General features: G+C 39.8%; 1 protein-coding gene across 7 annotated transcripts in view; it reads left to right on the top strand.

Moving 5' to 3' along the window:
• SLC26A5 (solute carrier family 26 member 5) overlaps positions 1-14644 on the top strand; it is a 36132-nt gene that overhangs the window by 1311 nt on the left and 20177 nt on the right. For 6 of the 7 annotated variants that reach the window (XR_005604420.1, XM_039570504.1, XM_039570506.1 and 3 more), the window contains exons 3-4: positions 9976-10189; positions 11826-11965. Coding sequence is in view for 6 of the 7 variants with exons in the window: in XM_039570504.1 (XP_039426438.1) it covers positions 10035-10189; positions 11826-11965 (295 nt within the window). In the remaining variant the exon portion in view is untranslated. Of the gene's footprint in view, positions 1-8043; positions 8122-9975; positions 10190-11825; positions 11966-14644 lie in introns of those variants that run through there. The other variant, XM_039570505.1, reaches the window with a different exon arrangement.

Genomic DNA, 14644 nt, shown 5'->3' with positions numbered 1-14644 from the left:
CTACTTTACTGCCACTGTAGAAATAGAAGAACTAAGGTAATTAACTGTGCTTAACTTGTGTTTCAGAAGTAAGCACGTGCAGGTAGCTTGCAGTGAATTAACTCTGTGGGGATCACCTCTTGCCTTCCTCAAGGGACAGTAGTCACACTTTGAAACCCTTGGTTTCTGACAGTGCTAAGCCTTCCTAAGACACGATAGCTGTTTCAGTTCCACATTTAGCAGTATTCTGAACTGAAGTGTTTTGTTAATCGTCTTGCACTGTACTGTGAAACATCTCTGAAATGTAGTGTGGAAAAGGTATAGGGAGGGAATGGAGTTTTGCACATGCAGAGCTGCTGTTGGTAGCTGATAAAGCATATCAATTTGTAGTAGCATTTACTTCCTTGTATAGGCTTGAGAGTATTTAACTCATCAGTCTCATTCTTCATTGCATTTAAAGGTATCTGTATGGGGGGAGGTGGGACAATATTGAGTTACATTCAGAATCAGATTTCAGAGAGGGAAAGCTCTTAAGTCCAGTAAGAAACAAGCCTGCTGCTGCATCCATGCTTGGGTTCTGGTCACATTTCCTCTGTCTAAGTAATGTGTCTGGAGCTGATGTGCTTTTTTTGCTTGTACTGTACAAACTCTGTGTGCAGGGTAACAGTTTGCTTAAAGGCTGACATGATTTAAAAAAGTGAAGATGTTTGAGCATAATCCATGTGAAAGGCCTAGGAAATTATGACGTTTTTAACCTCTGGCACAAACTGATCCCTGTTTTCTATCCTGAATACTTACTAAAGTGCTCTGTTGGATTCAGCCATCAGATCCTACAACTTGGAGCACTGAACAGCCATTGCATCTCACCTTTTGTTTGAAATGTCTAGTCCATTACTGTGGTTCAAATCATATCTTTAGCACAAAGTTCTTCATGGGTATAGTAGTCTGTCCCCAAAAATTCTGTGTTTTTAGAACTTAATTATTCCAAAACCACATGGAAAGTTGGTTATTTAGTGTGATGCTAAAATCATGGAAAACAGGCACAGATCTAGCACATGGCTGTAACACTTGCTTTTTTGCTAATAACTTGAGAAAGAAGAACCAAACGTATGTTTATCTGCTTTGACTATTGTTACAGTATGGACGGACAAGTATTGTCTTAAACTACTATTTTTTTGGACTGTAGCCTCTGTAAATGAAACTAAGACTTTTGTGCAGCCACTGAGTTTCCTGGAAAAGCACAGAGTCCTTTGAGTCCTCTGCCTCTCTTGGTGTCTGCCCGATGAACTGCTGACTGCTATTTTTTCTTCTATTTTATTGCTGATGTATTTTTTCTGTAAGAGCTGGTTTGCTGAAGCTTTCTTTTCTGTTTTTTTTCTATCTGATTGTTTCGTAACCTGTAACTTTTAGCACAAGAAAACCATGCTGAAGCTAAAACTCTCAAGTTCTAATTAGCCTATTGATTTCCCAGTTAACTTAATTGAATTAAACACCATCCTTATTCAGATGTTTCTTCCCCCAGATGTGTTAGCCAGCAGAGTGTTGTCCTGCTAGATCGTATTTTGTGATAACTATTTATTTCATTTTGTGCAGTAGCAAGCTGGGAAGACCTTACGTGTGACAAACAATGGTGTGATTGCCTTCCTGGGAGGTTTTTGACAATTAATCTGTATTTTTACTGCCTGGGTAGAATCTTTTTTTCTCCAGCCTTCATTGAAAGCTTACTGGTTTTGCCCAGGCAGTGGTTCAAGTTACACTGCTCTGCTTTGACTGTTATACACCATTTTGTATGTCCATTTCTGTTTGTGTTCTTGTGTTGTTGTGGTTATTGGGGAGGGTGTGGGTTAGCTAATTAATAGATTTTAATCTGTTAATTGAAAGCCTGAGATTTTGACACATAGTCTGGGCTAGAGCAAAGATCAAATTGCTCCTTTCCATTTATTTTATGGAAATTAGGTTCTGAGGCAGGGCTGAGATTTGAGAACTCCTGAGAAAACCTCTCATAACTAACCTCTCATCCCATGTTGGGCAGGGCTTTGAGCAACCGGGTCTAGTGGAAGACGTCCCTACCCATGGCAGGGGGGTTGGAAGTAGGTGGTCTTGAAGGTCCCCTCCACCATTCTGTGATTCTAGGGCACAGACAGAATTTTCCAATCCAAATCAAAGATTGCTGTGTGTCTGTTGTTTGAAACATCCTGGTTGGAGTTCAGTCTGGTAGGGACAAACCAATTAAGCTCAATTAAGGATTGAACTAATTTTTTATTACAAAATTTCTACGTGGTTTTCATGGAGCAGAATTTAAAAATCCATACCCCATGCAGGAGAAAACTTGGATTGCTACTCAGAGATGCCCACAGGGAGCTGCCTGTTCCTGTTCTCACAGAGCTCTACTAAGCTCAGGCAGATCTGAAGGATGACATCAGGAACAAAACTACATATCTTTCCTAGATATGGACAACTGTAATGTCTTCTCTAAATACAGAAGTTTTGCTGCTGCTGCTATAACTTTGTAGCGTAACACTGTTCAAGTCCTTTCCCAGAGAAAGCTATACCTGAGTTCATTTACCTCTTCAGCATCTAACCCTGCATCTCCTGCTTTACCAGGATCCTGCCACAGATTCACAGCTTTGACGTAACATTGTTTTCTAAGCCCTCGCAATTTCTTTCAGGTTTACTGTTTCTTTATCGACTGTCTCTGGTTCATTGCATTTTTCTTTTTGGAATTTTGCACTGGGCTTCTTGTTTGCTTGTTTTGCTTTCTGTATTATATGATTCTAGTTCTATTTCTTTGCCAGTTTCATGTTTAAAATCAAATATATATGATCTTTTTTTGGTGTTTCATTTATGTCCATATAGCTGAACAGGTGACTTGAGTCTAACTACAGTTGTAGTGAATCTGATTTTATTTCTTCCCCGCATTCTGGTGACATTTGTTTCTTTTGTGTATGTGTTCCTGAGAAAGAAAGAAAGAAGGAAAGGTTCTTACAAGAAGAAATCATCAGAAAATTACTCAATGAACCTTTCTTCATTTCATTTGACGATCCTCAACCCAGATACCCTTCTTGCTCTTCCAGTTGCTTCATCAAGACACTCTGTTCTAGTGTAGCTGTTGCAGGAATCCATTCATGCAGGGTTGTTCTGCCAAACACACTTGGAGTCATTTGGAGAAGTTTTCAGCTCTGTGAGGGTTGGTCTTCTTGTCTGTGCCGTTAAGAACAGACATGGGGCTGTCTCACATTAAAATTTCATCAGCTACAGAAGAAATATGAAGCCATAAGGTGAACTGCAAATAAAGCAGGGGTTTGCTGTGAAATACTTATTTGAGAAACTTCTCTACACATTTTTTGCTATTCTATTTTTAAATATTTCAAGCAAAAGCAGTGTTGGCCTGTGTCTGCCTTGCACTCATGGCCTTTAGGTGTAACCTTGGCATCAAAATGTTGAGGAAAGTTATTCCCACTGTCTGGCACACGCCTTCAGATCATGAAGCAACACTCAAGTACATAGGAGACAGGAGAATGCTGTTGTTTAGATAACATCTTAACCAACAGTTCCATAAATGGGGACAGAATCTATCATAAGTCATGTTCTGCTTACTGCTCATACAGGATTTGCTTTGATACCTAGTGCAGAAAAAAGATAAACACAAAAAATGTGTGTTACAAAGTAGCTTCCAAGAACGAAATGTTTGCAGATCCTAACATGGATAGGGAAGGTCTCAGAACTATCAGGACAAGAGTTGCAGCTTTGATAAAAAGTTAGCACTACTACTTTACCAAGGAGTGGCTGCCCTATGCTGAAGTTCTGTGTTGCCTTTCAGAAGCATCAGTTCTTCAGGAATTTGTTCAGGCAGTGGCAGTGGCTGTAGCCTGTTTTGCAGAGGAGCAGATCCTTTCAGAATGTGTTAGAAAGAGAGCCTTGTAGAGATTCCTTGGAGACTTCAAAACCTCATGTGATTTAAGTAATGTAGTTACTTTATGCCATGTTTTCAGCAGTGAAAGTGGAATATAAATTTATAATCCCATTCTAAACCCTCTCTTCTTCCCTTTCTGCACCTCAGTCATTTCTTCCTCTGACCACACTGTTCTACTATCCTTCAGTTTCCTCTGTGACTTGAGAGGTTTGCACTGTAAACATGATGACTGAAATGATTTTGGTTATAAATAACAGCCTTCTATTTTTTTGTTGTTTATTTTTAACTTGATGCAGCACTTGAGAGGCTAGTGATATGTGTAAACAGAGTTGATGAAGCAGAGAGGGGAGAATTCTTTTGGTGGCTTCTCTGCAGAAGGAGGTGTATCATAGAATGAAGTAATGTCTTTCTGCACAGACACTTGTTTGCTGTCTGTGTGTTCCACTTAGCCTGAAAAAATGAACCAGCTGCTGGAGGTCATTGGTGCACTGAGATCACACGAAGTACAGAAATTATTTTGGCTTAGCTTGGTGTGTATGCATGATCTTGATTTATGATATCTCCTCTGATCAACTGGAGCTTTATGATGAAAACTGCTCCAGCAAAGTTTTTGGCAGTGGATTTTCTCTGGAAAATGAAGCTGGCTAATGATTACCTGTCTCTGAGGTGGTATATGTCCTTATCAGTCAACTTAAGCACAATGAAGGGGTCATCCACCGTGGTACCATTCTGATTATCTGATTCCACTATCACTAGCTACTGCTTTTGGCAAAGGGAAAGAAGATGGCAGACTAGGATCCCAGGTCACTGAAGTCACAAAAAGCAGGAATAAGAATGATCATATTGCCATGGGTTCTCATGGTCATCAGTGTGTTTACACTGGAAACAGAAGTCATCCCTTATCTATATTTCAGAGGGAAGGAGACCAGAGTTCTGCTGCTCAAAGTGTTCCAGGTGTTTGTCTTATGTGGAATTGATTAAACAGCTCAATCATCCTAACAGGTTCCTTAAACATTCTGTTGATGAAAATAAACATAAGATTGCTGGTTGAGAAGAGATACTGTTAAGACACTGATGAATTCATTAGTCCTTGGAATAAACCTTTGGACACTAAAGTATTTTTTGGCAAGGAACATGAAATATAATTTACCTCTTATCAGTTAAATAATCTTATTATTTTTAATATATATCTAATTTGTTATCATTTTGAGAGGAGGATCTTTATGCCCCACATGTTATTATTATGCTCTTTTCAGTGGCTAAGATAGGTGCATTAGAGGAAAATACATCATACTGATTTCAACAGCCTTAAGAAATGAGGCTGCTGCTACTGCTCCATATCCCCAGATCCAACCAGTTCCAAGGCTAAAGATGTGTTTCCCATAGGCACACAGACACAGAATACACACACACAATGTGTTTACATCTGTACATGGCAAATCATGCATATCAGAGAGGCAACACCGACAGCTTCATCCCCTCTGCTCTCTGGCTAAGCAGGATGGAGGTCCAAGAGTGAGAATATATGTAGAGATACATCACACACCTACAGGGTGGATCCCTCCAGCACATGGGCTCACACACTCAGTCTGCCCAGCAGCTCCTTCATCCCAGTCTCCCCAGCTGAGCTGACATATGAGCGCTCAAGGCTGTAGCCCTACTCCAGGTACTGGTACAGACCATCATATGTGTGACTGGCCAGGACTTCCCTGGACCCCTTTTGCTGCCCCTGTGTGCTCTTACTCTTAGAGATGGGCAGATGCTTCCACACCCAGAACTGGCAGGGACTTCCAGGGTCCTATAGGTGACCCTTGTGTGGTGCTCTGGACTGATGGGGGTGAGCTTTTGATAGGCTGGTGGCTCATGTGGTGGCCCTGGCAGTAGCCCACCAGGGTATTATCCAGGTTCTCCATCCTGCTGTTCTCAGTAACCCCATGGGTGTGTGGAGAAGCTTTTATTAGACAACCAAACACAGTTTATGTAATCATCTCACCTTTCTAAAGAGTAAAGTGGAAATTTTGCCTGTCTGAAAGCTGCATAGAAATTTAAGGTCTTGATTTTTTTTTCCCAAAGGTTTACTCCTGGAGTGCATTTCTTAGATTAGGACCTACACAAGGAAAATTTTGTTTGTTTCACAAGTCATTTCTAAATTTACGAAGTTTTACATAAACGCTTCTGGTTTTAAAAATCTAGTTGTTAGTGGATTTAATGGGAGTCAATGGAGGAGGAATGAGAATAATGAGCACAGTCCAATAAAACTAGGAGAACACACTCGTTATGACCCCACCCAGTCATTTTACACCTTTGTGCATATTTTTAAAAACAACTTTGTACATGTCACTCAAGGTGATAAGTGGAAGGGCATAGGGCACTGGGGAATGAGGCCAGAGAGGAAAGAAAGAAATGAGCCATTATGTGGTTCCTAAAATCACCCGGATTTTTGTCTCACCTCTTCAGACAGTAGGAACAGACTTTGCAGTAACTGTGCCTTTCAGTGTACATTTGGGAGAACATATTTTACATAGAATGGCAGTATTTCCACCAGCCCTTTGGCTGATGGCAGTCACCTGTATTTGTAAGCTTGGAGACACAAAATATTTTGTAGACTTTTTAGTTCATGATCAAACTTGGGGTTCTCTAGCAGAGGACACACTGTAACACAGTAGTAGTACTGTCCACCTGTGCTTTTCTGCTATTTAAAGCAATTTGTGCTTAGCTTCCAAAAGAAAGGGGGTTTGCTCTTTTAAAACAGGCAAGACAATGGATTTGCTGCTGATTCCCCCATTTCCTTAGGCGGTTCAGACACATTCAGGTTAGATACACATTAAGAGCAAAAGTGCCTATTAAAGCTGCAACAGTCACACAGTATACCATTCTTAATATCTCCACCTTCTGGCTTTTTTTTTCCTCCCCATAGTTGTATTTTGAATCTGAGGAACAGCAGCCAAATCTTTGTCCCTAGAAATTTTATGGTTGCACTCTGACTCATGTGATTTGGATCAAAAATTACTGTCCTCTACAAAAATCTGTGCAGATGGCTTGACAGACCTCCTTTATCAGCTAAGATTGGGAAGAGAAAGTGCTAATTTATTAGTGATAGTGTTATAAATTAATGTTTGCTTCTACTTTTTTTTTTCTTTAACACCTTCAATTTGATAATAGCAGTAAAGACATAAGACAGGCCTTTATCAGTGAGATAAAGAATTGCCAACTCTTAAGTCTTTTGCATACAGGTTTTAACTACTTCAACTCAACTCATATCTGGCTGATAAGATTAACGATAGTGTTTCTTACAGCTTTTGAACTTTATTCTTGCCATGAAGTTCAAAGGTTGTCCAAGAGCAGTGTTCCACTATCCACCATTGCCATTCTCTTCCTCTGGGTAAAGGTCTGTGAGTTTTCAGAAATCATAGCAGTCAGCTTTGTTTTCATGAAAATGGCAGTACCTGCTTTTCAAGCATTCTGGGAGTGAAGGGCAAGACTCAGTTTCTGAGCCATGGATAACTGTGTTGGCAGTTTGTCAGACAGCAAACACTTGGAGAAACACTCAAACTAGTCATGAAATGCTACTATTTTGCTATTCTATGGACAGTGCTCATAAAGACAAGCATCTCAATCTTGCTCTCTGTGTCTTTTGCAAAAGAGAGGGATGATATTAAAGACTGTAGTTGTTACTGTATTATCTACATCTTAGTATTTTAGGTTGCCATCAGAGAACATGCTTATGCAGGGCTGTTAAGATGAAGTTGGTGACATGACATGGAAAAATAGAACATGATATATCTAGCAGTAGTTTTAGGTAGATTTAGGACCTCTTTTAATGACATGTGATTTGTTTTCCACGTTCTTGTATCCACTGTGAAGGTAAAGACAAGATCCTCTCGTATCCTCCCTCAAGCTTACTTTCATGTTAGCTGGTTCTCATGATTCAGTGCAGTGTAACTTCCTTATTCTAACTGAATCAGAAACGTTCAATGTACAGCTTAAAAACCTTCAGACTGAGTGGTGGTGAAACTTGGCTTGTGACCTCTGCTAGTATTCCAAACTTGTCATGATCTGGATAACTGATTTAGAGTTGAGCTTTGCTCGGTTAGTCAAATACACCTCTATCATTTTTTCTACCATGAAAAACAGAGGCAGGATGGAACTTCTGTTGTTCTGCATATGCTTATAGTACCTGGAAGAGTTGGAGCATGTGTACAGAACTGGAGATTTCCAGACCCCTCCAGGTATAGATTTACATTTTAAACTTATGTGTTTATCTTTTCCAGATAATATCTTTTCCAGATATTAACCAATCTACATGAAGCTGAACAAACTCAAATGTAGAAATTTGGGACCTGAATTGTTTGGGGTTAACAGGGCACTGTCTTGTGTTGCTGTCCTTTGTAGCAGAGAGAAGGCAGAGTGCATGTTTTTAAAACCTTGGCTAAAAATGTTTTGATATTACATTCTCATTTTGTTGGAGAAGTTTGGCCAAAACCAAGCCATTGAACTGATTTGGTTTGTGTCTTTTGCATGCAGCTGCAGTTTTTGTTCTGATTTGAGTGGATTTTCTGTTTAGGACTGATTAAAATTACTTCTTAATTTGTAGATCAGGCCAATGTTGCCAGAACACATCAATCACTGGAAAAGATAGATTCTATGTGAATAATGACATAAGGGACCATTACGGAATCCCAGAATGGTTGAGGCTTGAAGGGACTTCTGGGGATCATAGATTACAACCTCCCTACTCAAGCAGGATCACCTTTATTTCACACAATAAAGCTGAAGCCAATCTAGAATGTGGTGTAAATAAAAAAATTAGAATTCTAATGAAAATATCCTTTTGTGACTAACAGTGTAAGGAAAATGTTGCTTACAAATTACTGAGAACTGAAGAGAAGCTAGGTTGTATCAGTCCTAAGAGATAGAAACTACCAAGACCTGAGTGGAAAATTCTAGCACTTTCATCAGACTGAAGTCTATTGCATAGATAACAATATTGGTATTTTGCTGATGGTCTTGACTGTATTTGCTGAATCAGAATGTTGGACCAATCATGGTTAGCTTTGTCTGGGTGTTTAGGTAGCATTTGTTTAATTTCTGCGTGGTAACCCTTTCCCAGAAAAGCACTGATGTACAGCTAAAACCTGAACCACCCCTGGGTTAGCTCCCTTGGTTGAAGGCAAACACATGCTTAAGTGACTTGCTGGACTTGAGCCCAAGGCCTTGTTCACAATGATAGCTCTGTTTCCCATTGCGCTCACGTTCTGTCATCGAATGTGGCACTAGCCAGCATCTCTGCCTAACAACATAGCAGTCCTGTCACTTTGCTCATAACTGGGAGTTGTGTTTCTAGCCCAGTATTTCTAAAAGCAGCAAACATGGGGCAAAGGAATTAGCAGAGTGCCTTTAAAACATGTTAAGATGTTTGTGGCACTGAATCAGACAGACAAAGAGATCCTTACAAACCTTCTGGCTAGTTTTAACACTGGGCGCATCTCCCGATTCTTGTTTTAGTCAGTGCAGATTGAGAATAGCAGTAAGTGGTACACCCATTGAAATAAGAACTGTTTGAAAGTAGCGAATTGTGCATCCTTGAGATTCTGTTTGCAAAAAGAAGCCTCTGAAATAGAGGGGAAAGCAGGTGGATGGCTGCAGGAAGCAACTGACAATCTGGAAGAAAGAAATGGGTTTCTCAGTGTTAAAGTCAGAGTTCTGTCTTTTGATAATGGACATGCCAGTTTGTGAGTAAGCAGGAAGTAACTCAGCAGTAAAGGAATCTCCCTCCTACAGGGACATGTTCTTTAAAAACTGAGGGAAAATCCAGATAAACATGAATACAACTTTCCAAGTTCGTTTCAGCTATTATTTACAAAGTAATTAATGCGAAAGCTTTCATTACACAAGAGAAGCATAAATTAATAGCTTGCATATACGAAAGAGTGAGTGTGATTTATTTTCTTACTGCTGTTACAGATTATTTAATTAGACTGCAATCACAGTTCTTGTCTCTAGCTTGTCAGAATACATTATTTGAACAGAAATGCCAAATCTGAGGCTAAAAAGGCAACCAAACTTATTTTGTCTGCAACCAGGTTTTTCAGTGGAGACTGTGGAACTGTTGCTCCTTCACTGCTGCTCTGTGAGATCAACTATGGAACATGCTCAAGAACAAGAAGCGTGTCTTGAGCAAACCCAAAGGTATTGTGTGCAGAGACCGATATACAACCAGGAGCTCCTGCAAGGACAGCTGCACAGGCAACAGAGAACCCCTCAGACCTTAGGGCAGAAGATTGCACATTCTTGTCGGTAGGGTTTTTTGTCTTGACTTTGTTTTATTGATTAGAAATATTATAATTCTTAATTGATTCATGCAATTAGCTGGTAATCTTTTCAAAGAAACCTAAAAGATAAAACCACTAATTCTGCTTTGACTATTCAGCAAGACTGGGAAGAAGTCATATATGTGCTTTTAATGTTAATGTATAATTGTATTAAAAAATGTTGGATAAATTAGTTGAATTGCCTTCATCAAAGTGCAGAAGGAAAATATGCAGCATAGGAATGTGAACTGTTAGTCAAATCACGTGACATGAATTCATAAGACCCAGAAAAATATCTGTCCTTTTTATGTGGAAATACTTAGAGCCAAATTTGTTCTTCACATGATCCTTTCACAGAAGAATGGAGATGTGTGATAGCTGTGTAGAAATCTAAATTATTAGTCTAATAAGAACTTACTGAAGGCATTCTGTAGCTTTTAATTAACTGCCTTGGAATCTAAGTATCATCTGGTTAGACATGAAATGTCTTTAACTGTGCTTCTCTTGCTCTGTGGTACCAGGGGATTTAAGTTCTAGTTAAGTTCTCTTTGGCTTTATGTTTATCCATGCTTCATTTGCAGAGTTTTTTCAATTTCTTGCTCAAACCTTGTTCTGCAGGACAACAAATTATTTCTGCCTGATTGCTTTCTATAAAATATTCCTGTTCACATGATTTGACATTTGGAGATTTGCTTTGGTTTATGGAATGACTTCAATGGTAAAGACATTTAATTCCACCTCAGAAAACTTACCTATCCTGAATAAAAAAAATGTGGATCAAAATCCTCCTTCTTGTGATGCAGTCTACTTAAACATGGAGAAGTGTGGATGGCTCCCTCACTTGTAGCAGCAAGCTTCTTCACTGTGCAATTCAGAAATGCTAACAAATCTCTGCAATTCTCTGCAATTCTCTTGCAGTTCCCCTACACAGGAAAGCATTTATACAATCCCAGTATCACATTTTTACCCAAGGTTAAACTTACCACAGTACAATCAAAGCATGATGCATAGCAGTACTGGATAGAGATATGTGTTTCCTGGCTCTGTTCATTTGTCATGAGTCAGGGTTTCAGAAGGTTAATGGCTCTGCTAAGAGCCACAAGGGTCAGTGCTGCTGGCTTCAGTGATAGTAACAAGTACTGGTTAAATTAATAGATCTGGCATTTTTAAAGCATAATAATGTAAAATGTTATGATCAAAAAAAGTATAAAGCACACAAATAGTAAATGGGAAAAAGCACTGCAAAGTACTATGATGAGTGAAAACACTACCAGGAAGCAAGTTATGCTCAGGGGATTGTTACTAGCAATGATCTCAGTAAAAGGTGGTGTGTGGCCACTCAGTTGTGCATAGAGTGGAACAGTTTTACTTCCCACTGACCTCCAGCCTCACAAGACTTTAGTTCTCTTCTCCAGTTCCGTAAGGTTTGTGGACAGCACCAACATGTGATTAAGGGCTAAATTAACTGGAGGCGTAGTTGCTTGTGCGTAAGCATGTCCAGAAATTATTGTCATCAGGAGTCCGAGCCTGCCTTTAATTTTCCTGTATAGGGATGAAAGACAATTTTTTCAACATTTTGTCCCCTGCTAGTGTCTAACTTTCTTTCTGCTTTGTATTTCCAGTTGTTCTTCTAAGAAAGCCAAGTCTCATCTTTACAGTTTCTTACCGATTTTAAAATGGCTTCCTCGTTACCCAGTGAAGGAATACTTATTAGGAGACATTATCTCAGGAATAAGCACTGGGGTCATGCAGCTTCCTCAAGGTGAGTGTACCTCTAGATTTAATTATCTCTTCTTTGCTTTTTCTGTGTGCTTTTATGGTAGTGTTTGGCATCCTGAAACAGGTGCTCCTGAGAACAGGATGTGTATCTCAGGGCTCTGTGTGGAGATCAGCATGGATTCTGCAGACCAGCCCAGAATGATGATCCCCTTAAAACTGCAAGTCAGTGATATGCACCAAGCTCTGAAAGAAGCTCCCTCTCTAATCAGTACCCACAGCTCTCAATGGCAGAACAACTTTCCACACTTCAAGAGAATGTGTAAACTTTTGCTGAATGCACCATATTACTTACTGATTTCATTGTCCTAAAAGTCATGGCAAATTTCCTACAGAGGGTAGCAGTATCTAACAGACATACAGACATTATGTTTCAGAGAGCAACTGGTGTGAAGTAACCAAACTAAATTTAACCAGAGAAGAACATGCAAGAATCCAAAGACTGATCACTAAGGCTAGAAGTAACCAGTTTATGCTGGAACCATAATAGTGGGCAGTGATTTGCATGGTGGAAATAAGTCAAAAGTATCATCTGTAACAAGACTGAAAATCTGTGGAAATTTCTGTTAAATTACTTGGAAGTGTCACCCTAAGTGGAGCCTGGTCCTGAACCAGGAGCAGGCTCTGGAGGACAAAGAGAAAATCAGTGTTGACTATTCTGTTCAGCTCTTGGTGAATGGACCAGTAGAATCTTTTGTTTAGCCCGACACTTACTATTAGTGGTTTCAGAAGTGTTAGGAGGTTAGAAAGCAACAGCACATCTACAGCAATATCATTATGGGCTGCCCACTGCTCTGGGAATGGCAGCTTCACAACAGCTGCCACAGTCTCAGTAGATTTTTCCAGGAGGTCTTGGAGTCAAGGAAATTCTTTCATTTCTGCAGAGCCCTGTCCACAGGGCGATGTAATTAAGCATATATAAGTTTACTTCAATGTTGACTTATTTCATATTTGCATCTCACTTGTTCCACTTTAGGTGGAGGCAGGTCTGAAAAATTCATCTATAAATCCAAGATTTTAATAGGTGGTAACCCGTTAAAATAACTAAATCCTCAGACTGTGCGAATAATTTTTTTATTTCTGAATCTTCCTGGTTTTGTGTTTCATAATTAAGGTTATTTTTTCTTCCACACATGTAAGCATCAACTTATCTTAAACTGATAGCTAATGTGGTTAACTTTCAGTCATATCTGTCATATACTAGATACAAACATTGCCAGTTGTATAACGAAACATAATTTATGTCATGACCTGAAAGCACACTAAAATATAAGTGGTCAGCAGTGGACTTTATACTTAATTTTGTGTCTCTGTTTTAAAGTAAACACTATTTGTTTGGTGACTGTAAACATGCCCTTAAATTGCTCCTAATCTTTCGCTTTCTTAAAACACAAAAGTTGAACTTTCATTTTTCTGGAATAGATGTAATTATAGCAAGCATGAGTTCAAAGATGCCTGGGAATCATTCCAGGCAGAACAACAATGACCATGGTGTTCAAGCCATGGCCTCCTATCAAGTCAATATCTCTTTATTTCCTTGGCACTGACAGGCTTTAAAAAAGCCAGTACAAATGAAAGGGAATAAAAGGGTATTCAGATCAGGAACTTCACACAGACCCACCCTCCCACTTTTGAACACTGATTTTCTGTTCTGGTTACTTGTACTGTTAAGTTAATCATCATACTAAAGGCCTGGCTGTTATATATAATACAGGGTGTTTGCTGATGTCAGGAGAGGTACCCCTTGGGTCAGAGAACATATGTGGGATGAGTTTCACAAGTACTTAATGAAGTGCTCATTGGAGCAAGAGCATAAATGATACCATCAGTCTAGTTCTCATGGAAATTTGAATTTTTGGTTAGGAGTCAGGCTCAAACAAGGCCCTCTGAGTTACTAGAAGAGCATTTGGATGGCACAGAAGATCCCTTTGGTTTACTTTTTTTGTAAACTGATGCTTTGTCTCCCAATTTAAATTAATAGGGAGAAGTGTTTTTGAGTATCACTGGCTCTTCATGGTGGGTGAACCATTGCTTGTGTTTGGAATTTGTACTGGGCCATTGGACCAGTCTGCCCAACTGTGGCAAAAACACACAGCTTCCTCAGGTGTTACCAGCCTGCACTTGTGAGAGTGCAGAACCAAGCCAAGGCAGGATACAGTGTTTTCTCATTGGGGCCCATTTGTTCTGTTCTGGTGTCAATTCTCATTAACACAAGCTGTGTAGAGCTGTTGTTTTGGCTGCAGCTGCTTGGGACAGTTATGGGCCATATCACATGGTGCACATCATTTGCTTGTGAGCCTGGTCCCATGACAGCCACACCCTGAGTCACACAGAGGGGGAACACTGTGGGAGATGTTCTTCCCTGGTGTCCCTTAGAGCTGTTTCCCCACAGCTCCACTGGTGTACTTGCCAGCCCCCACTACAGATAGGGACGATGTGGATTGCATTCCACCGCATGGAACTGGACAGGGCTTAATGACAAAAAGGGACTTTGTTTTTGGGAAGAATACCAGACTGTATAAGCTCTGTGACCTTAACAGATTGTCAGAAATTATTCTCTGCTTATTTTACATTTTGAAGCATGTTTTGTGGAAACATAGCCTGTTATGTCATCCCAGCCATTCTGGGGTGAGGGAGGAGGGGAATGTTTAATCAGTTATAGGTT

This window comes from Corvus cornix, chromosome 1A, assembly GCF_000738735.6.
Source record: "Corvus cornix cornix isolate S_Up_H32 chromosome 1A, ASM73873v5, whole genome shotgun sequence".
Taxonomy (NCBI): domain Eukaryota; kingdom Metazoa; phylum Chordata; class Aves; order Passeriformes; family Corvidae; genus Corvus; species Corvus cornix.
Note: the sequence above shows the minus strand (reverse complement) of the source record. Positions and strands in the feature narration are given on the sequence as shown.